The sequence below is a fragment of the Pelodiscus sinensis genome, chromosome 17 (genome assembly GCF_052426305.1).
Source record: "Pelodiscus sinensis isolate ZL-2025 chromosome 17, ASM5242630v1, whole genome shotgun sequence".
In the NCBI taxonomy this organism is placed as follows: domain Eukaryota; kingdom Metazoa; phylum Chordata; order Testudines; family Trionychidae; genus Pelodiscus; species Pelodiscus sinensis.
In genome coordinates this window covers 2,518,500-2,538,617 of record NC_143068.1, presented here as the reverse complement: position 1 = coordinate 2,538,617, position 20,118 = coordinate 2,518,500, and the positions used below count along the sequence as shown (strand labels likewise).

The following is a 20,118-nucleotide window of genomic DNA, read 5'->3' as shown; positions in this document are numbered from 1 at the left end:
CAGAGTCCTGTCTGCCCACAGTGGCCAATGCCAGGTGCCCAGAGGGAGTGAACAGAACAGGAAACGATCATCTCCTGCCATCCATCTCCACTCTCTGACAGACAGAGGCTAGGGATCCCATTCCTCAGCCATCCTGGCTAATAGCCAGGGCTCAACAAATAATGCAATCAACTCGCCCATGGCGAGTAGATGGCAACCCGGAAGAGCCGGGTTTGGGCGATCTGCGCATGCGCAGATTGTCGGACAGCGCGGCTGGCGAGCAGGGCTTGCCGCAGTTCGGCAAGCCCTGCTAATAGCCATTAATGCACTTAACTGCAATGATTTTATCTAGCTTTCTTTGAACCCTGTTAAAGTCCTGGCCTTCGCCACATCCTCTGGCAAGGAGTTCCACAGGTTGACTGTGTGCTGAGTGAAGAAAAACTTCCTTTTGTTTGTTTAAAACCTGCTACCCATTAAATTAATTTGGTGACCCCTAGTTCTTAGATGATGGGAACAAGTAAATAACTTTTCCTTATTCACTTTCTCCACACCTGTTATAGATCTCCATCAAACTCCCCCTTAGTCTCCTCTTTTCTAAGCTGAAAAGTCCAAGTCTTTTTAATGTCTCTTGAGATGGGACCCGTTCCAAACCCCTCAGCATTTTTGTTGCCCTTTTCTGAACTTTTTCCAGCGCCAGCGAGTCTTTTTTGAGATGAGGTGACTGCATCTGCACGCCGTGTTCAAGATGTGGGGGTCCCCTGGTTTTATACAGCGGCAATGAGATATTCTCTGTCTTGCTCTCTCTCCCTTTTTTAATGACTCCCAACATTCTGTTTGCTTTCCTGGCTGCGCTGCCCGCCGAGTGGATGTTTTCAGGGAATTCTCCACAATGACTTGAGATCTCTCCTGAGCGTTAACAGCTGATTTAGTCCCCGCTGTTTTATACCCTGCGTGTTCCAGCAGGGATTCCTGGGCACGTCTGACACTGCATTGCACCTGCCAGGCAGACACCCATGGTCCGTTGCCAGTGCCTGGAGGCCTGTTGCAGACTTGCGTGCGGATAGAGGCAGTGCGTGGGCAGCATGTGCACGCCACTGTCGGCCGCGCTGCTGTTTCACGTGGGCAGGGCCCAGCGTGAGCTAGGACTCAGCAGCAGGACCTGCTGGCGCCGGGCTCCCACGCTGGCACTCTGCCCCCGGGACCCTGCAGCAGGGTGGCCTTGGGGACGCGGGGGGACGGTTCTGTCTTCGCCCCCAAAGCAGCGCTTGTTTCCTCTCGTGCGTCTGGCGCCCTGCCAGGGCCATGCTGTGTGCCCGGAGCCCTCCTTACCCGCTTGCAGCTGCGTAGAGCACCCAAACATTTGGGGCACCCCTGGTCTTAGTGTCCACCCACCTGCCTCTTCCTAGCCCTGGGCTGTGGCTCTGCTCCCCCCTCCCCTTGCAAGCCAGCCAGGCTGCCCGAGCTCTGATCACACGCTGCCTGGGACGGGGGAGAGCCCGCCCTTGGGCCGTGCTGAACGTGCTGCGCTTTAAAGCGATTCCCCTCCTGCCGTGCCGAGGGGCCTAAACTCCTCCCGGCGGCCGGCGGGCGCAGGCTCTGCCCAGGGCCCCGCCAACCCTCGGGCCGACCCTGGCCGCGCGGGGGGGGGGGGGCTGACGATTCGGGGAACGTGGCTGCTGCTTGTGCACTGGCCGGACCGGCGGCTGGAAGGGGCCCCCGTTGAGTCTGCGGGCTGGCGTTCTTTGCACCCCCGTTAACCCTTCGAGTAGCCGCGCGCCCGGCCTTGTGCGCGTCCCTGGGGTGGCTGCAGCAGGTTATCCGCTTGGAAACAAGGCCCTGGGTGTCTTGCATGGCGGCAGGCGCTTCCTGGGGCGCGGCAGGGCAGGAGTGCGGGGGAAGGGAGCCCTCTGCCCTGCCCTGGGCCTTCTCTTTGCAGCTGGTGGGGCGGGAGGGCCGAGGCCTGGCCTGGTTTCCAGGAGCGCGGGAACCGTGCAAGAGGCCCGGTGCGCGCTGGAGCACAGCGCGAGTGCCTGGCCTCGGGGCACTGGCAGTTCCTGCTGCTCGGTGCGTTCCCGGCTGCCCTGCCCGGAGCGGGGGTCCAGCCGGGCTCTGGCTCCGGATACACCCTCCTGCTGGGGCGAGCGCGGCCCCCGGGGCTGGGCAGGCTGGGCCCTTTCTGCTCTGAAGGGCAGTCCCTGGAGGCGCCCGGCTGTGCTGAGCTCCCCAGCTGCTGCTCCCCCCCCGACTCCCTTGTGCTCTCTGGCTTCGCAGGGAGGGGAACGAACCCGGGGACTCCACCGTGATCTCCTACAGCGAGCTGCTGCACCAGGTCTGCCAGTTCGCCAATGTCCTGCGGGCACAAGGTACGTGCTGAGCCCCGGCTCGCATGTGGGAGGTGGCTTTGCCTCTGGGCGGGGCGCCAGGCGCTCCAGCGGCCTGTACCCCGGGCCCGGTTCCCACGTCCCCAAAGGCCTGAGAGCCGCTGAGCGGGCGATCCCACCACCCCCTGTGGCTGGCTGAGCTGCACCGGCACCTGGCTGGAGCCGGAAGCCGTTGCGCGGGGAGCTGGCACCCGAGAACCGTTCCTGGCGCCTCCCCCAGCCAGGGGCCCGGGCGTGATCGTGCGTCTGCAGGGACCTGGCGTGGCCGGGCCAGGGGCTGCCGTGTCGCCATCCCCCTTGGAGCATTGGGGTCCCTCGCCGAGGCCAGTGTCCCTGGGAGCCCTTGGCAGGGCCCTGCGCCCGCCAGCTGAGCCACGAGCTTGCGCTCACTCGCCTGGGGCCCGCTGAGGGGCACGTGGCTGGCGGCGACCCCTCCCCTCCTGCTGGGCTTGTGAGGAGCAGCGGGCACCGCGCTCTGCCAGCCTGGGAAATCGCCCTTCTCTTTGCCAGGCGTCAAGAAGGGAGACAGAGTTTCCATCTACATGCCCATGATCGTGGAGCTGGTGGTGGCCATGCTGGCCTGTGCCAGGATCGGGGCCCTGCACTCCATCGTGGTAGGACGTGCTCAGCGGGGAGCCGCGGCGGGGGGGTGGGCTGTGGGTACGTGGGTGGTGCCGTTTCCTAGGGCCCGTGCCCTGCGAAAAGGCCGGAGTGGAGAAGCGGAGCGCTTCCTGCTTTGCTCCGCCACCGCCCTGGGCCCCTCCCCCCGTCCTGCTCCACGGGGAGCCCCGGGCGTTCCCGCTGTGCTCCGCGTTGAATGACTGTGTCCTTGTCAGTTTGCAGGTTTCTCTGCAGAATCCCTCTGCGAACGGATCCTCGATTCCAACTGCTCCCTCCTCATCACGGCAGGTAACGCCCCCGGCTGGCCTGGGCCGATGCTACGGCAGCAGCTCTGCTAGCGGCTGGTGACGGGAGACGATGTCCCGCGGCCGTGCCGGGCTGGGCAGCTCCTGGCAGTGCAGGAGGGACTTCCCCTTTCTCTGATGACGGGGGAGCGCTGGGAGCGCTGTGCACAGCCGGCGTCTTGGAAAGGCCCGGGGGCCGCTGGCTGCCATCGCTGCGGTGGTGCCCTGACCCGGGGCCGGGCGGCTGCAGGTCTGCACTTGGCAGAGCAGGGTGTCCGTCCGTGTGGGGCGCCGTGAGGTCTGCCCGGCAGCCCAGCCGGGGTTTCCGTGGCAACGGCAGTGCCATTCCCCCCGCCGGGGCGCGGGGAAGGCCGATGTGGCCGGGCAGGCTGTTCCCCCGGCCGTCCCCAGGGGGTCTGGGCAGGCTACATTTGAACCCGTCCCCAGGAGGAATTGGGCCCCCCTGTGCGCCCGCCCGGCTGCCCCGGCGGAGGGCCCGGGTGAGGACTCGCTCGCTGTGTTGCAGACGCCTTTTACAGAGGGGACAAGCTGATTAACCTGAAGCAGATCGCGGACGAGGCCCTGCAGAAGTGCAGAGACAAGTGAGTTCCCGCCGGAGGGCGCGGCGCGATGCACCTCGCGGCCGCGGAGCCGCCCGCCCATGGGGGGGTGCGCGCTGCAGGCGGCTCTGGGCCGGCAGGGGAATTCCATACGGGGTGGTTCCTGCCACGCGGCAGAGCCCCGTGCGCCAGCGTGGGAGGGGCCTTTCCGGTCAGGGCCGTGGCAGGGAGCTGGCGGCAGCGGGTTCCTACTGAAACGCCCGGGTGCGGGCCTGGAGGGCGGCCAGGCCGGGTTGGGGCGCTCTGGCCTGTGTTCGGGCCGAGCCCTGGTTCTGGGCGGGGTGACGAAGGGTCCCAGTGCTCCGGTACACCAGGCCCTAGCTCCGGCCGGGCTCCTCCCCGTTCAGGGAGCTTAGGCCTGGGCGCAGGCTGAGCTCCGGCAGGCCCAGGCACCGGCTTAGGGCGGGACAACAGTCGTTCAGGGGCACCAGCACGGGGAGACGGTGGCAGGGGGACGCAGGCCGACCTGCTCTGCTGCCTCCCAGCCCCAGCCCCTCACAGCGGCCGCTCCGGCTGGCGCTGGGTCCGCGGGGTCCTGACCAACACGCTGCCGCCTCGTGCTTCCTTCCCTCTCCTCAGCCAGGCACAGGGGCTGCCCGGCTGGGTCCCTGCTCTGCGCAGTGGCTCAGAATCCCCCACCTGTGACAAGGGCTCAGCCGCCTGACCCTGCAGCCTCGTCCTGCGGGGCGGGGCGGGGCGGGGGGCGTCCGAGCTTTGCGTTGCTGGGTTTCACGGGGCTCTGGGCCCGCTCCTGGGTGTGGGATGGTGGCCGGGGGCTCGTCGCCCTTGCTCGGTGGGCTCTGCGTGCAAGGAGTGCCGCGCTGGGCGGCCTGCTGGCTGGTGCTGGTCGTTCGGAAAGCGCTGCCCGCTCTGTGGGCGCCTGCTGGTGCCCGTCGGAGACGGCCCGGCCACAGGGCTGGAAGTGAGCGACCCGCCACGGGAGAGCCCTGCTGTGCGCCCAGAGACGCGGAGACACCCCTTCGCTCGGAGCGGCGGGGCTGAGCGTGCCTCTGGGCCGGGTCCCCGCGGCAGGCCTTCTGACCTCGTGTCGCACGTGTGCTCGGTCGCCACGGCTGGAGCCGGCCTCCCCGATGCCCCCGCGCTGGTTCGCTAACTGGGAAACGCCGTCCCGAGCAGCTGGGAGCCCAGCTCGGAGCTCTGGTGGGCCTTGCCCCGCTGTGCAGCGCTGCCACGGGCCGAGCCACCGGTGTCAGCGCCAGGGAGAGGCGGAGACTCCCCTCCGCTTAGCCCAGGAGCCGGCGGCTGGGGAGCGAGCCGACGCGGCTCGCGGCTGCCTGGGGACTGCGGCGCCGGCAGGCCCGGGCAGGGCAGTGCCCACGTGTGCCGGGCGCAGGCTGATGGCCCCTCCTCTCCCCTCCCTTCCCTCGGCAGGGACGCCCCTCTGAGGACCTGCATCGTGGTCAAGCACTTGGGCAGGGAGGCGCTGGTGTCGGGCGGGAGGTGCGGCAAGTCGCCTCCCCTGAAGAGGCTGTGCCAGGACGTGCCGGTGAGTCCCCGCGGGGGGAGCCGAAGGGATGGCTCAGGGTCTCGGGGCGCCCCGTCCGCAGCCTTCCTGCTCTTGTCCCCCCCGAATTACCGTGTGACGTGACCTCGCAGGGACCCCCCGCCCGTCCCTGACTCCTAGAGCCCCGCTGGTGCCAGGCGCCACGGCTCCGTTCCCCCCTTCCCAGTGCAGGCTGCTCTCTCTCCCGGCACGGCCGCCCCGTCAGCTGAGCCTGGAGCAAACCCAGCCCCTGCCGGAGAGGTCAAGCAGCTGCAGCTGCCGGGCGCTTGGCGTGAGCTGCGCTGGGCCGAGCCCCGGGCCCTGCTCTGTCAGCGAGCGTCCGGCGCGCTGGGGGTCAGGGCGTCCCCCGAGAGAACCCAGCCGCCTTCGAAACCACCGGGGGCCCTCGGGCGAGCGGCCCCTCCCCGGGCAGGGGGGCGGGCGAGGGGCTTCTCAGCGATTCGCAATGGCCCGCTGCCCTCGGAGGGGGCCTGGGAGGGGAGCTCCCACTTTAGGTAGGTCCCTGGGCCCATCCTGCCCAGCCCGGCGGGAGCTCTGTGCGGAGCGCCCTTGCGGCGCTGACGACTGGCTCCGGGCCAGGGGCCGCATGGAGACCACGTCGGGCGGGAGGCGCTCGGGCCGTGGTGTGTCCGTGTTTTGCCGAGGGGCGTGCAGTCGCGTGGTGCCCGTGCGCAGCCCAGGAGCCCCGCTGCCAGCTCCCCCGCACTGCCAGTCACGCCCTTCGCCGGAGCTCTCGCCTGTGCCCTGAGGATCGCGGCTCCGGGCCTGGCTCCGCCGTGCCTGGGAGCGAAGCCGGCGGCAGTGGGCGGGGTGGCTGGGCGGAACGGGAAGGTGCCGGGTTGGAGGCTGGCTGGACGCCCCCACCCCTCCTTCGGGGCTGCAAGTGCAATGTTGGCTCTGCGGTCCTGCGGCTCTCGGCTTGTCGCCGCGGGGACGCGGGGCTGGGGCCGATGCTGCCCCCGGCTCTACTGGATCGGGTGCTCGCCCCTCCCAGGGCAGGGAGCAACTTTCACAGGCGCTTGGAGAGGCCATCAAGTCCAATCCCTGCCCTCGTGGCAGGGCCACGCCCCGTCCGGACCATCTGGGCAGCTCGCCGGCCACGTGCGGCCCTTCGAGGTTCCCCCTGCAGCCCGCGCGCGCCCCCCCCCTTCCTCCACACTGCTTGTGCACTGGGACGCTGGAGCCTTGCTCCTGCCTGCTCCTGCCCCTCCCTCCAGCGCTTCTGGGTGTCAGTCCTAGTGCTGGCACGCACGGCACAGCCCCCCATTCCTGTTCGCGTGGCCGCTGGAGCCTGCCACGGCCTTCCCTCCTTCGCAGACAGCCTGGACAACGCTCCCTCCGCCGCTGCACGGGTCCCAGCTCCGCTGGGAAAACGAGAGAAGAGAGACGTTAAGTCCCCCCCCCCCCGGACTCCTTCCCTTGACCTCGTTTTTCGAGGGAGTTACCCCAACTCCTCCAAACAACATGTTTCGTCTCGAAGGGAGGAGAGCGAGAGCGTCACCGTGTGGCCACGCCCGCTCCTGGATTTAAGGAGAGTGACACCGGGAGTGTCAGGCTCTGACACATCCCCAGGAGCTTCGCGACACGCCGCACTTCCTGACAACACAAAAGGGAAAGAGAGCGCACGTACACGTGCACGTACATGCACAAGCACGTGCACGAGCATGCACGCGCACACGAGCATGTACGTGCACACACACAAGCACGCGCACATACGAGCATGTACACACGCACACGCACACGAGCATGCAGGCACACGCACACAAGCACGCCCACACGCACGTCCTGCAGATGGTGCAGGTCCCAGTGCGCCGTGGCTCAAGTGTGTCTTACTGGCCAGGCCAGGCTGAGTGAGGAGCCGGGTTCCTCAGGCTGAACCCAGAGGCCATGGCCAGAGCCCCCGTTCTTACACGGGTCAGTGCCCCTTGGAGTCTGGATTTGCGGGTCAATCGGTGTTCTCCGGGGCTGCCCTCGCGGGGGTGTCAGGCAGCCCAGGGGGTCTCTGCCTGTCCCCACGGCTCTGCCAATGCTGCTAATTCCATTCGCCTCAGACACGAGGGCTGTTTCCTCGCTGCCTGCAAGTTCCCCACTTCTCGACCACCTGGTGTCTGCTGGCGCCGTGCCCCCCCCCCCCCGCGCGCCAGCACACAGTGCGAGAGGCTCAGGAGTGACCAGATCTTTGCAGGCCGCACTTAGCCTTGCAGCCGATACTGAGACGCAGCTTGGCTACAGCCGAGCCTCCCGTGGGCGCTCCGGGGCCCTGCCCAGAAGTGCTGCCGCGCTCGTGGGGCCAGGCCAGGGCGCTGCGCCTGAGATGGCCTCCTGGGAAAACACCTTGAGCCACTCGCCCTGTGAACTCTGGGCCCAGGCCGAGTCTCGGGCTTCCACTGCCCCCAGGGAGCGAGCGTTAACCCCAGTGGGACCCCTGCCCCTGGGCCGAGCTCTTCCGGAGCCAGCAGCGCTGACAGAGCCAGCCTTGGGCGGCCTGTGGAGAGGGCGCGGACGGGCCAACCCGGAGCCGAGACCGCGGTCTCCCTAATAGCCCCGTGCGGCGCAGCGGGGGGCTGTCTGCTCTGCGACCCGGGGCCCCTGCACGGTGCGGGGAGATTCTCACTGACTCTCCCAAATGTGGATTAACCAGGCACCCAGGCTCAGCCCCCCAGGGACAGACAAAGGGAGGAGGGGGAGACCAGCCCCTGGCTGGGGGGCAGGCAGGGGCTGTCTGGGAAGCAGGGAGAGAGGAGGCTAAGCTGGGCTGCAGTTGCCCATCCCGGGGTTCAGTCTTGCAGCTCGCAGAGGCGAGGGGGTCGCTCGCGAGCCTGGGAAGGGCTTGGCGGGCCGAGCTTTGGGGAGACGCCGGGTGTTGGCCTGTGACGTAGTGGGGGGGCCTTGCTAGGGCTGTGGTGACCTCTGCTGTCTGGTCATTATGCAAAGGGGGCTCCAAACCTGTCTGACCAGCTAACCCCCATGGGGAGAAACAAAGGAAGGGGGATGCTGCCCCTGGCTGGGGGCAGGGCTGGAGGAGAGTGAGTTAGTTTCTGTCTGGGAGCATGGAGGAAGCAGCCTCAGCAACAGGCTGGGGGGTTAGAAGCCGGACCCCCCCCCATATCAAGGGGGGCTGAGGCATCCTAGGCCTGCCCTGTAACCTGGTGACGTCTGTGCTGGGCTGTATCCTGGAGAAGCAATAAACTCCTCTGTTCTACCGGCTGGGGGAGTCTGTTCGTGCCCTTTCGGGGGTGCAGGAGGTGGGGGATCCCAACGCGCCGTCACAGCCTGCCTGGCCGTGCTGCGCCTGGTGAGCTGGGCTGGGCGTCTTGGTGGGCAGCGCGCCGCCCTCTTGGTGTGCGACTGGCTCTGGGCGCCTGGGCACCTTGGACCATCAAGCAGCAGGCTCTCTGCCGCCTGGCTGGGCGGGTGCAGGGTGCTCAGCGCCTCCCCCGGGGAATCCGCTCCAGTGCGCCGCGATGCTGCTGTGGGCCTGGGCCTGGCGCTCCCTGGGCGTCCCATCAGCTGTGTCCCGGGCCACGTGGCCCCTGGCAGAGGGGAGGGGCTCTGGAAATGGCAGCGAGAGTCAGGCTCCTGGCTGAGACACCGGGAGTGCTGGCTGCTGGGCCAGCCTGGGGCCCCCACGTGCGCGGGCACGGCCCAAGCGCCAGTGTGGGCCTCTGCTTCCCTCCGGGCTTTCGACAGGAGACTGAGCACCCGGAGAGACCCGCCCGAAGGAATTTCCATCCAGCGGCAGCGTCCCCCGCGGGCACAGCGGCTGCATGGCGGGGCGGGGCGGGGCCTCGTGTTACGTGCGAGGGGGCGGCGGCGGCGCTGCGGAGCCTGTCTCCTGTGCTGTGTGGGGTTTGCCTGTCCCGGTGCCCAGTGAGTGGCTAGGGCAGCGGCCGGTTCCGCTGGGTGGCGCGGAGACAGCCCGGTCAGCGGCGGCCGCCCGCAGGGGCTGTGCTGGAAAGTGACTCTCGTGCCTGGTCCCCGTTTGCCGTCCCCGGCCGGTCTGGGCGAGGAGAGCGCTGCTGACCCCCGGCGCCGGCCAACCCTCCAGTGCGGGCCGGGGAACTCCCCCGCCGGGGAAGGGCTGCCCCGGGGCCTCTGTCTGGACGGAGAAGGCTCATCTGAGCAGGCAGGAGCTTGCCTGGCCCTCGCCCCAGCTGGCAGGCAGGGCTCTCAGCTGATAACAGTGTGTGCTCATCCGGGAGGCGATGGCCTGGTGCCACCGCCCTGTAGTAACCCAGCAGGGCCGTGGGCCTGGCCGCCTGCTATCGGGTGGCGCGTCGGCGGGCAGAGCTGGGCGGCAGCCGGGTGTCCTGGTCCTGCTGGCAAGCTGCTGCTGCGCTGGGCGTGGGCGTGGCACACCACCGGCTGCACTGACCGGCTGTGCCCGGGCGTGGGCGTGGCACACCTCCGGTTGCACTGACCGGCTGTGCCCAAGGGGTGGGCGTGGGTGTGGCACACCTCCGGTTGCACTGACCGGCTGTGCCCAAGGGGTGGGCGTGGGCGTGGCACACCTCCGGTTGCACTGACCGGCTGTGCCCAAGGGGTGGGCGTGGGCGTGGCACACCTCCGGTTGCACTGACCGGCTGTGCCCGGGGGTGGGCGTGGGCGTGGCACACCACCGGCTGCACTGACCGGCTGTGCCCAAGGGGTGGGCGTGGGCGTGGCACACCTCCGGTTGCACTGACCGGCTGTGCCCAAGGGGTGGGCGTGGGCGTGGCACACCTCCGGTTGCACTGACCGGCTGTGCCCAAGGGGTGGGCGTGGGCGTGGCACACCTCCGGTTGCACTGACCGGCTGTGCCCGGGGGTGGGCGTGGGCGTGGCACACCTCCGGTTGCACTGACCGGCTGTGCCCGGGGGTGGGCGTGGGCGTGGCACACCTCCGGTTGCACTGACCGGCTGTGCCCAAGGGGTGGGCGTGGGCGTGGCACACCTCCGGTTGCACTGACCGGCTGTGCCCAAGGGGTGGGCGTGGGCGTGGCACACCTCCGGTTGCACTGACCGGCTGTGCCCGGGGGTGGGTGTGGGCGTGGCACACCTCCGGTTGCACTGACCGGCTGTGCCCGGGGGTGGGCGTGGGCGTGGCACACCTCCGGTTGCACTGACCGGCTGTGCCCGGGGGTGGGCATGGGCGTGGCACACCTCCGGTTGCACTGACCGGCTGTGCCCGGGGGTGGGCATGGGCGTGGGCGTGGCACACCTCTGGTTGCACTGACCGGCTGTGCCCGGGGGTGGGCGTGGCTCACCTCCGGTTGTACTGACCGGCTGTGCCCTGGGGTGGGCGTGGGCGTGGCACACCTCCAGTTGCACTGACCGGCTGTGCCCAAGGGGTGGGCGTGGGCGTGGCACACCTCCGGTTGCACTGACCGGCTGTGCCCGGGGGTGGGCGTGGGCGTGGCACACCACCGGCTGCACTGACCGGCTGTGCCCAAGGGGTGGGCGTGGGCGTGGCACACCTCCGGTTGCACTGACCGGCTGTGCCCAAGGGGTGGGCGTAGGTGTGGCACACCTCCGGTTGCACTGACCGGCTGTGCCCGGGGGTGGGCGTGGGCGTGGCACACCTCCGGTTGCACTGACCGGCTGTGCCCGGGGGTGGGTGTGGGCGTGGCACACCTCCGGTTGCACTGACCGGCTGTGCCCGGGGGTGGGCGTGGGCGTGGCACACCTCCGGTTGCACTGACCGGCTGTGCCCGGGGGTGGGTGTGGGCGTGGCACACCTCCGGTTGCACTGACCGGCTGTGCCCGGGGGTGGGCATGGGCGTGGGCGTGGCACACCTCTGGTTGCACTGACCGGCTGTGCCCGGGGGTGGGCGTGGCTCACCTCCGGTTGTACTGACCGGCTGTGCCCTGGGGTGGGCGTGGGCGTGGCACACCTCCAGTTGCACTGACCGGCTGTGCCCGGGCGTGGGCGTGGCACACCTCTGGTTGTACTGACCGGCTGTGCCCGGGGGTGGGCGTGGGAGTGGCACGCCTCCGGTTGTACTGACCGGCTGTGCGCAGGGGTGGGCGTGGGCGTGGCACGCCTCCGGTTGCGCTGACCGGCTATGCCCGGGGGTGGGTGTGGGCGTGGGCGTGGCACACCTCCGGTTGCGCTGACCGGCTGTGCCCGGGGGTGGGTGTGGGCGTGGGCGTGGCACACCTCCGGTTGCGCTGACCGGCTGTGCCCGGGGGTGGGTGTGGGCGTGGGCGTGGGCGTGGGCGTGGCACACTTCCGGTTGCGCTGACCGGCTGTGCCCGGGGGTGGGTGTGGGCGTGGGCGTGGCACACCTCCGGTTGCGCTGACCGGCTGTGCCCGGGGGTGGGTGTGGCCGTGGGCGTGGCACACCTCCGGTTGCGCTGATGGCTGTGCCCGGGGGTGGGCCGGCAGCGGGAGGGAACTGGGTGCTCGAGCCAGGGGAGTTGGTGCTGATCCCTCAGGCCCTTTGGGGGAGTCTCTGGGGCTGCCTGCCTGGCCGGCCAGGCCGTGTCGTTTGGGATGAGCGCCCGCCTGGCCCAAGCCGAGGGGCAGAAGCTGGGTTCCAGAGGCCACCCTGGAGCGAGTTGGGAGCCGTGGGCAGGGTCTCTGGAGCTGCAGGAACCAGGGAGTAGCGGGGTGACGGCGCGTCGGGGTCCCCCCGATCCTGCACCCCCAGAGCAGCCAGAACAGACTCGCCAGCCAGTAGAACGGGGGGTTCCTGCTTCTCCAGGACACAGCCCAGCACAGACATGAGGTGGCCACAGGAATCAGGGCCAGGGTGTCTCAGCCCCTTGGGGTGGGGTGCATCACCCCTAGCCCCTCAGCCCAGGCAGTTCCCTCCATGTTTCCCAGCCAGCAACAGCCCCTTCCCCCAACACTCCCTTTTGTCCCGTCCCTTCCCTTAGCCGGTAGGACCGGTTCGGCTGTACCACAGGCCCCTAGAGCAGGGGGTGGACAAACCGAGGAAGCTGCTAAAAATGGCCCTGAAGCCAGAGCGGAGGTGCTGTCCGGAGCCCTCTGCTCCGCCTTGCAGGGTGCTCGGGTCGCGTGCTGCACGGCGCCGCAGGGCTGGGTGGCGCCGTGTGGCTGTGAAGCGAGGGGCGCCAGGAGGGCAGAGGCCTCTGGAGGAATGGGCGACCCACATCCCACCCAGGGCCAGCAGCTCCTCTCTGTAGCATGCCCGGCTTAGCGGCCAGGCTGGGGCAGAGCAGTGTCCGTGCAGCCCGGGATCCAGTCTGCTGCCAGCGGCTGGGGCCAGGTGCCCCGAGGGAAGGAACTCAGCAAGAAATCCAGCCCCCCAGCGCCCACGAGACATCCCTGACCATCCTGGCCAGCAGCAACATCTCCGGTTCTCTTTGGACAATCCTTCTTCTTTGGGCTTCCCCGTGTCCCTGGCCTCGGGCTCCGAAGGCTGAGGGGTGCAAGGTGGGCCGGGTGCCTGCTGATCTTACCAGCCAAGCCCTGGCTCTCGTGGGCAGGGGAAATAAAATGTCTGTTGGCTTTCTCCGCCCCTTTGCGACTTGCCCGACTCGTCTCACGTGTCTCCGTCGTCTCGGCCCCCACCCGAACTCTGAGCGCGGGGGCAGAAGGGAGGGGTGAGGAGGCCTTTGACTGTCCCTCTCCCCTGTCCTGCAGACTCCCTGGGATGCGGGCGTGGACCGGTGGTGGCACGAGCTCGTAAAGGACGCCAGCAAGGAGTGCGAGCCGGAGTGGTGCGACGCGGAAGACGAGCTCTTCGTTCTCTACACCAGCGGCTCCACGGGGAAGCCCAAGGTACTGGTCGGTGGCCAGCGCCTGGCCAGGCCAGTCCCGCCTGGTCACCAGCCCACGGACCATGGGAACGGGGCCCGCCTGGCACTTGCGCTCTGGAGCCCGCTGCGGAGTGCCGAGTGCCCGGCGGCGTCTCCGGCTGCGCGGCGCTGGTGGCTGAGCCCGTGTTCTCGTTGCAGGGCGTCGTGCACACGGTGGGTGGATACATGATTTTCACTGCTGCCACTTTTAAGTACGTGTTTGACCACCATCCTGAGGACGTGTACTGGTGCACGGCCGACATCGGCTGGATAACTGGGCACTCCTACCTCACCTACGGGCCGCTGGCCAATGGGGCAACTAGCGTTTTGGTAAGTTCTGCAGGGTTGGAGCCTCTTCCAGTGTGCTGCTTTGGGGCATCTCTGGGGAGCGGGAAAGCCCCGGCGGGAGCCGGCGTGCGCGCCCCGCGGTGACCAGGGTGCCCGGCGGGAGCCGGCGTGCGCGCCCCGCGGTGACCAGGGTGCTGCCCGGCGGGAGCCGGCGTGCGCGCCCCGCGGTGACCAGGGTGCTGCCCGGCGGGAGCCGGCGTGCGCGCCCCGCGGTGACCAGGGTGCTGCCCGGCGGGAGCCGGCGTGCGCGCCCCGCGGTGACCAGGGTGCTGCCTGGCGGGAGCCGGCGTGCGCGCCCCGCGGTGACCAGGGTGCTGTCCGGCGGGAGCCGGCGTGTGCGCCCCGCGGTGACCAGGGTGCTGCCCGGCGGGAGCCGGCGTGTGCGCCCCGCGGTGACCAGGGTGCTGCCCCTGGTCTCCCAAGCAGGGTGCAGGGTTTGCCGGTGGGCTGGCCTTGGTGTCGTGGCTGGCGTTAGCCACTTTCCCTGCTGGAGCACCAGGGCAGAGCCTCGGGCCCAGTGCTGAGGAGGGGCTGGAGCCAGGCCTCCTCTGCCCGGCCGGTCCCTGCCTGGCGGCCAGAGCCAAGGGAGACCGGGGGCAGGGGCTGGGCCTGGGAGGAGCAGGGGAGGTGCGAAGAGGGTTGTCTCTGCTCCTCCCTTCGCCTTTTACCCCCCCCCCAGCTGTGTCCTCGGCGTCCCTGGGCCCTCCCTGTGCGCAGCTGCGGAGCCTGGGGGATTCGTGGAGGTGCCGGCTGGGGGCTCAGAGCCGTCCTCGGGCTGCGCTGTTCCTGCCCAGGGCGGGAGGAGACGGGCCCAGCCTCACTCGGCAGCTCCCCGGGCCCGTCCCGACCCCGTCTCTCGCTCAGTTTGAAGGGCTGCCCATCTACCCCGACGTCAGCCGCATGTGGAGCATCGTCGACAAGTACCAGGTGACCAAGTTCTACACGGCGCCCACGGCCATCCGGCTGCTCATGAAGTTCGGCGACGAGCCCGTGAAGAAGTAAGTTTGGTGGGGGGGCTGACAGCTCCGCGGGTGCCCGTGGGGGGGGGCGAGAGCTCTGTGGGCGCCTGGTGGGGGGGGAAGAGGGGCTGAGAGCTCTGCGGGTGCCCGGCGGCGGGGGGGGGGGCGAGAGCTCTGTGGGCACCCGGTGGCGGGGGGGCGAGAGCTCTGTGGGCGCCTGGTGGGGGGGAAGGGGGGCTGACAGCTCTGTGGGCGCCTGGCGGGGGGGAAGAGGGGCTGACAGCTCTTTGGGCGCCTGGCGGGGGAGGGAAGGGGGGCTGACAGCTCTGCGGGTGCCCGGCGGCGGGGGGGGGGGGGGGGCGAGAGCTCTGTGGGCGCCTGGCGGGGGGGGGGGGGAAGGGGGGCTGACAGCTCTTTGGGCGCCTGGCGGGGGAGGGAAGGGGGGCTGACAGCTCTGCGGGTGCCCGGCGGCGGGGGGGGGGGCGAGAGCTCTGTGGGCGCCCGGCGGGGGGGGGGGGGGCTGACAGCTCTGCGGGCGCCCGGCGGCGGGGGGGGGGGGGCGGCGAGAGCTCTGTGGGCGCCTGGCGGGGGAGGGAAGGGGGGCTGACAGCTCTGCGGGTGCCCGGCGGTGGGGGGGGGGGGGGTGAGAACTCTGCGGGTGCCCGGGGCGGGGGGGGGGGGGGGGGGGGCGAGAGCTCTGTGGGCGCCTGGTGGGGGAGGGAAGGGGGGCTGACAGCTCTGCGGGTGCCCGGCGGTGGGGGGGGGGGGGTGAGAACTCTGCGGGTGCCCGGCGGCGGGGGGGGGGGGGGCGAGAGCTCTGTGGGCGCCTGGTGGGGGGGGAAGAGGGGCTGAGAACTCTGCGGGTGCCCGGCGGCGGGGGGGGGGGCGAGAGCTCTGTGGGCAGGAGAAGGCCCAACAGCTCCGCAGGCACCGGGCAGGGGGAGGGGTGGCTGAGCGCTCCCGGGCCGTGGCCGTGCGGCGCGTTGCCTGTGGCTGGCCTGTTCGCTAGGGCTCGAGGGTGCGTGGCGGGGCGGGCGTGGGCCCATGGGAGCCGGCAGCCGAGGCCGGGACGCCGGGCTGTGCTGGGCTCGGAGGCGCCTGCCGGCCGCTGCTCCCTGCCCCCCCGCCGGCCGCTGCTCCCTGCCCCCCCGCCGGCCGCTGCTCCCTGCCCCCCCCTGCCGGCCGCTGCTCCCTGCCCCCCCCTGCCGGCCGCTGCTCCCTGGCCCCCCGCCGGCCGCTGCTCCCTGCCCCCCCGCCGGCCGCTGCTCCCTGCCCCCCCCTGCCGGCCGCTGCTCCCTGCCCCCCCCGCCGGCCGCTGCTCCCTGCCCCCCCCCGCCGGCCGCTGCTCCCTGCCCCCCCCTGCCGGCCGCTGCTCCCTGCCCCCCCCTGCCGGCCGCTGCTCCCTGGCCCCCCGCCGGCCGCTGCTCCCTGCCCCCCCTGCCGGGCTGCTCCCTGCCCCCCCCCTGCCGGCCGCTGCTCCCTGCCCCCCGCCGGCCGCTGCTCCCTGCCCCCCCCTGCCGGCCGCTGCTCCCTGCCCCCCCCGCCGGCCGCTGCTCCCTGGCCCCCCTGCCGGCCGCTGCTCCCTGGCCCCCCGCCGGCCGCTGCTCCCTGCCCCCCCGCCGGCCGCTGCTCCCAGCGCCATGAGGGGTGGGCCGGGTGGTGGAGCAGCCGCTGCCTGGGCACGCAGGCCGACTGGACTGGCCCCTGCCGCGTGCCCGGCTGCCAGCGCGTCGGCGGGTCCCTGGTGCCCAGGCCCTTGGGGCTCCGCGCCAGCCTGCCCGACTCTCCGCTGGCGGGCGCCGACTCGCCGCCTCTCGCCGCAGGCACAGCCGCAAATCGCTGAAGGTGCTGGGCACGGTCGGCGAGCCCATCAACCCCGAAGCCTGGCTGTGGTACTACCGGGTGGTGGGGGAGGAGAGGTGCCCCATCGTGGATACCTTCTGGCAGACGGAGACCGTGAGTCCCCCCGGCAGCCCGCGCCCTGCCCCGGGCGTCCAGCTCCTCCGAGGGCCCCAGGCAGCCCCGTGTGTGTCACCGGCCCGGGGGCCTCGCAGCCACGCTGCCCCCACGGCGCTGGGGCGAGGGAGGGACAAACCGCCCCTGCCTGGGGCACCTCGGCTCGCAGGCCTGCCCCTCGGTCGGGGGTTGGGGCTGTGCGCGGCGTCCAGCTGGGCTGCTGGCCGTGCGGTCCGGGCCCTCGCCTGCCTCTCTGCGCTCCGCCCCTGGCCCCTCGCCCCCGCGTCCCGCCTGCGCCTGCCGTGCCCAGCGTCCGGGGCGGGGGCCGGGCCGGGCGAGGGCTGATCGTTGCTTCCTCCTGCAGGGTGGCCACGTGCTGACCCCTCTGCCCGCTGCCACGCCCATGAAGCCGGGCTCCGCGGTGAGTGGGGACCGTTTGGGCGCCCTTGGCTGGGGGGCTCCGCTTGGTGCCCTCCTGCTGGGGCGACTTCCCGGGGGCCAGTGACTTGGGGGAGAGGGGGGTTAGCGACACTGGGCCCCTCCGTGAGCGCCGCTGCCTGGGCCCGGCGCCGGCGCGACTGCGCTCCCTGGATAAGGGGGGCTCGGCGCCCCTGGGAGAGCCTGGCCAGGTGGGGCCAAGCCCCTGGGGCTCCTGTCCGGGACTGAGCCCCTCCCCAGAGCCAGGCCCTCCCGCCCTCCCGGGCCTGGGGCCGGGCGTGAGTTTGCGCTGTCCCCCGCAGACGTTCCCCTTCTTCGGCGTGGTCCCCGCCATCCTGGACGAGTGCGGCGAGGAGCTGGAGGGGGAAGCAGAAGGCTACCTGGTAAGGAGCCGGGATCCTGCGCTGACGGGCCGGGTCCTGCTGGGGGGGCAGGCGCTTCCAAGCCGGGCCCTCCCCCTCCCCAGCCCCCCAAGGGTCCCTCGTGCACCTCTGCCGGGAGCCGCCCGGGAGCCCTGCGGGGGCATCGGAGCTCCTGGGCCACTGGCCGGGATCCTCCTCCCCTTAGGAAGCCCCGGGGGCTCTCCCAGCTGGCTGCTCTCGCGGCAGCGGGAATGGGGCGTGGAGAGGCCAGTGCCCCCTTGGACATCGGCTGCCCCGGGGACAGCCCCCCTGTGCCCTTCCTAGCGGGGACCAGCTCTGCCCTGCCCCACAACCCTTCCCGCGGAGCTGGGGGCATTCTCCATCCCCGGCCCTTGGAACTCCGGCTTGGAAGTTTCTCCAGCAGAGGCAGCTTGGGAGTTATTTTGGGGAGGTTCTGGGCCCCGTTCTGGAGCAGGGTGGACGGGCTGTTGGCCCCGTTCTGGAGCAGGGCGGACGGGCTGTTGGCCCCGTTCTGGAGCAGGGCGGACGGGCTGTTGTCTCTGTTCTGGAGCAGGGCGGACGGGCTGTTGTCTCTGTTCTGGGGGGGCGGGGGGGGCTCTTGGCCCCGTTCTGGAGCAGGGCGGACAGGCTGTTATCTCTGTTCTGGACACCATCTGTGCCCCACAGCCTAGGCTGCTGACCCCGCGTCTGTGCGTCCCCTCAGGTGTTCAAGCAGCCTTGGCCTGGAATAATGCGGACGGTGTACGGGAACCACGAGCGCTTCGAGACCACCTACTTCAAGAAGTTCCCGGGCTACTATGTGACGGGGGATGGTGAGTCCAGACAGCAGCCGTGTGTGGGGCCTGGCAGCGTGCGTGGCCCCGCGGCGTCCCTGCTCTGCGCGGCGGGCTGTGGGCTGCTCCCCGCCTCCTGGCCCTGGCGCGGCGGCCTCACGCGGTGGCTGGTCCTTTGCAGGCTGCAAGCGAGATAGGGACGGCTACTACTGGATCACGGGGCGCATCGACGACATGCTGAACGTCTCCGGTGAGGCCGGGCCCTGGGGCCGGGGGGAGAGGAGGAGAGCGCAGCCTCCCAGCCAAGCCTTGCCCAGCGGGGAGGCTACTCGGCGCTTGCTATGGCGGCCTGGGCCCTGGGCTACCCCCAGCCTGTGATGGGGCCCGTGGTTCCCGCCAGCTGGGCGGGGCGGAGCCGTGTCCCAGTTCCAGGCTCTGGAGCCCTGTGGCGCATTCCTGCCCGCCCCCTTCCCCAGGACTGAGATCCGGAACCCCCTGAGCTCCAGGCAGGCCGAGGGGTCGCTGGGCCCGGGGCTAGCGCGCTTGGCAGCGCAGCACAAGCAGGGTGTGGGGCGAGGCAGAGAATCGCGCCTGCAGCGACCTGGCTCCAAACCCGCAGTCCTGCAGTGCCCGGTCTCCGCGCGTTGGGGCTCAGGGCTGCCTGCCAGGGAATGTCCTGTCCCGTCTCCCCGCGCGGAGCACCCCGTCCCTTTCCCATGCGCCCCAGAATGCCCCCCACGTGCGCTCCGGCCCCTCAGCTCCACCCGCCACAGGTCCCCAGGCGGAGCTGTTGCTGCGTGGGGAGGGCTTGGAGTCACTGGCCCTGAGCTCTGTCCTGGGCAGCCTCTGGCTACCTGCTCCCTCGGCCTTTGGGCCAGGCCCGGTGGCCTGTGTGTGTCGGCCCCAGGCCTGTGATGCCCCAGCTCCTACGGGCCCCCTGCGCAGGGCGAGCATGTCCCAGCGCGACAGCCGGCAGGGAGCGGCAGCCAGCGAGGGGCCCGCTCGGACGCGTGTCTCTGCCATGCAAAGCGCCTGCCCCTCGTCGGGCCTCCGGGCCGGGGAGTGGAGCCTGCCCCGTCCTGCAGGCCAGCAGGCTGCCGACCGGCACGTGGGCCTGCTCCCCGCAAGGCCCCAAAGCGCAGCCTCTCTGCTTCCTTGCAGGCCACTTGCTGAGCACGGCGGAGGTGGAGTCGGCGCTGGTGGGACACGCCTCCGTGGCCGAGGCGGCCGTGGTGAGCCACCCCCACCCCGTGAAAGGCGAGTGCCTCTACTGCTTTGTGACCCTGCGGGACGGGCACGAGTTCACCAAGGCCCTGAGGGACGAGCTGAGAAACCAAGGTAACGGCGGGGGGGGAGGGTGCTTCGGCGGGGCCCCACCCCAGAGACGTGGGGAGCAGCTGCTGGGCCTGGTGAAGGCCCCTGGCCGAGCGAACCCCCGTGCCCTGCCAGGGCTGGGCCCAACGTCCCGGCCCGGGGCTGGCGGAGCCCCCGTCCAGATCCCCGAGGTTGCGGCTGCTCGTGTGCTGCTGGCAGCCCCATGAGGCTCCTGCTTCCCATGGCGACCTCTGCCGCGGAGCTCAGCCCCCTCGGCGCACGGAGCCTGTGAGGCCGCAGGCCTGGCCCTGCACCTGTGAGCTGGGGCGTGGGCCCCCGGGGGCTGCGCTTGCTGCTGCCTTTTCGCCGTAGCCGGGCGGCTCCGGGCCGTGTCCGGGGATGTCAGTCGTGGGCCTGCTGTCTCTGGCTGGGTGTGAAGAGCCGTTCCGCGCGGGGAGCCTGGGGAAGCTGGGGGCCCATCAGGCTGGCCCTGGGTGCCGTGTGATGCTGAAGGTGGCTGTTTCCATGGCACGGCCTGGGGCAAGCTGGTTCGTGTCCTGGGCCTCCTGCGGGCGGCAGGGAGAGGCTGGAGCAGGCAGGCATGAGTCCTGCCGTGGAGAGCCGCGTGCTCGCTCCTCCCCTCCAGCCGCGGGTCTCCCGCCCCAGAGCAACTGGGCTCGCGCGGCAGGCACCGTGCCGTGCCGACAGCGGTGGTCTCGGAGTCGCTGCTGCGCAGCCCCTGGGCACGCACCCCTCTTGCTGCTCGGGGGTTCCCTGAGTCCTGGGGGCTGA

At 70.7% G+C, this 20,118-nt stretch overlaps 1 protein-coding gene across 2 annotated transcripts in view; it reads left to right on the top strand.

Annotated features, from left to right (window-relative positions):
- The window catches only part of ACSS2 (acyl-CoA synthetase short chain family member 2), a 43,924-nt gene that overhangs the window by 22,119 nt on the left and 1,687 nt on the right, over positions 1-20,118 (top strand). For both annotated transcript variants that reach the window (XM_075901485.2, XM_075901486.2), the window contains exons 3-16: positions 2,251-2,342; positions 2,871-2,974; positions 3,197-3,269; positions 3,792-3,867; positions 5,278-5,392; positions 13,001-13,138; positions 13,315-13,485; positions 14,368-14,501; positions 16,286-16,418; positions 16,783-16,839; positions 17,159-17,239; positions 17,943-18,051; positions 18,194-18,262; positions 19,174-19,350. In XM_075901485.2, the coding sequence (XP_075757600.2) occupies positions 2,251-2,342; positions 2,871-2,974; positions 3,197-3,269; positions 3,792-3,867; positions 5,278-5,392; positions 13,001-13,138; positions 13,315-13,485; positions 14,368-14,501; positions 16,286-16,418; positions 16,783-16,839; positions 17,159-17,239; positions 17,943-18,051; positions 18,194-18,262; positions 19,174-19,350 (1,529 nt within the window). The remainder of the gene's footprint in view (positions 1-2,250; positions 2,343-2,870; positions 2,975-3,196; positions 3,270-3,791; positions 3,868-5,277; positions 5,393-13,000; positions 13,139-13,314; positions 13,486-14,367; positions 14,502-16,285; positions 16,419-16,782; positions 16,840-17,158; positions 17,240-17,942; positions 18,052-18,193; positions 18,263-19,173; positions 19,351-20,118) is intronic.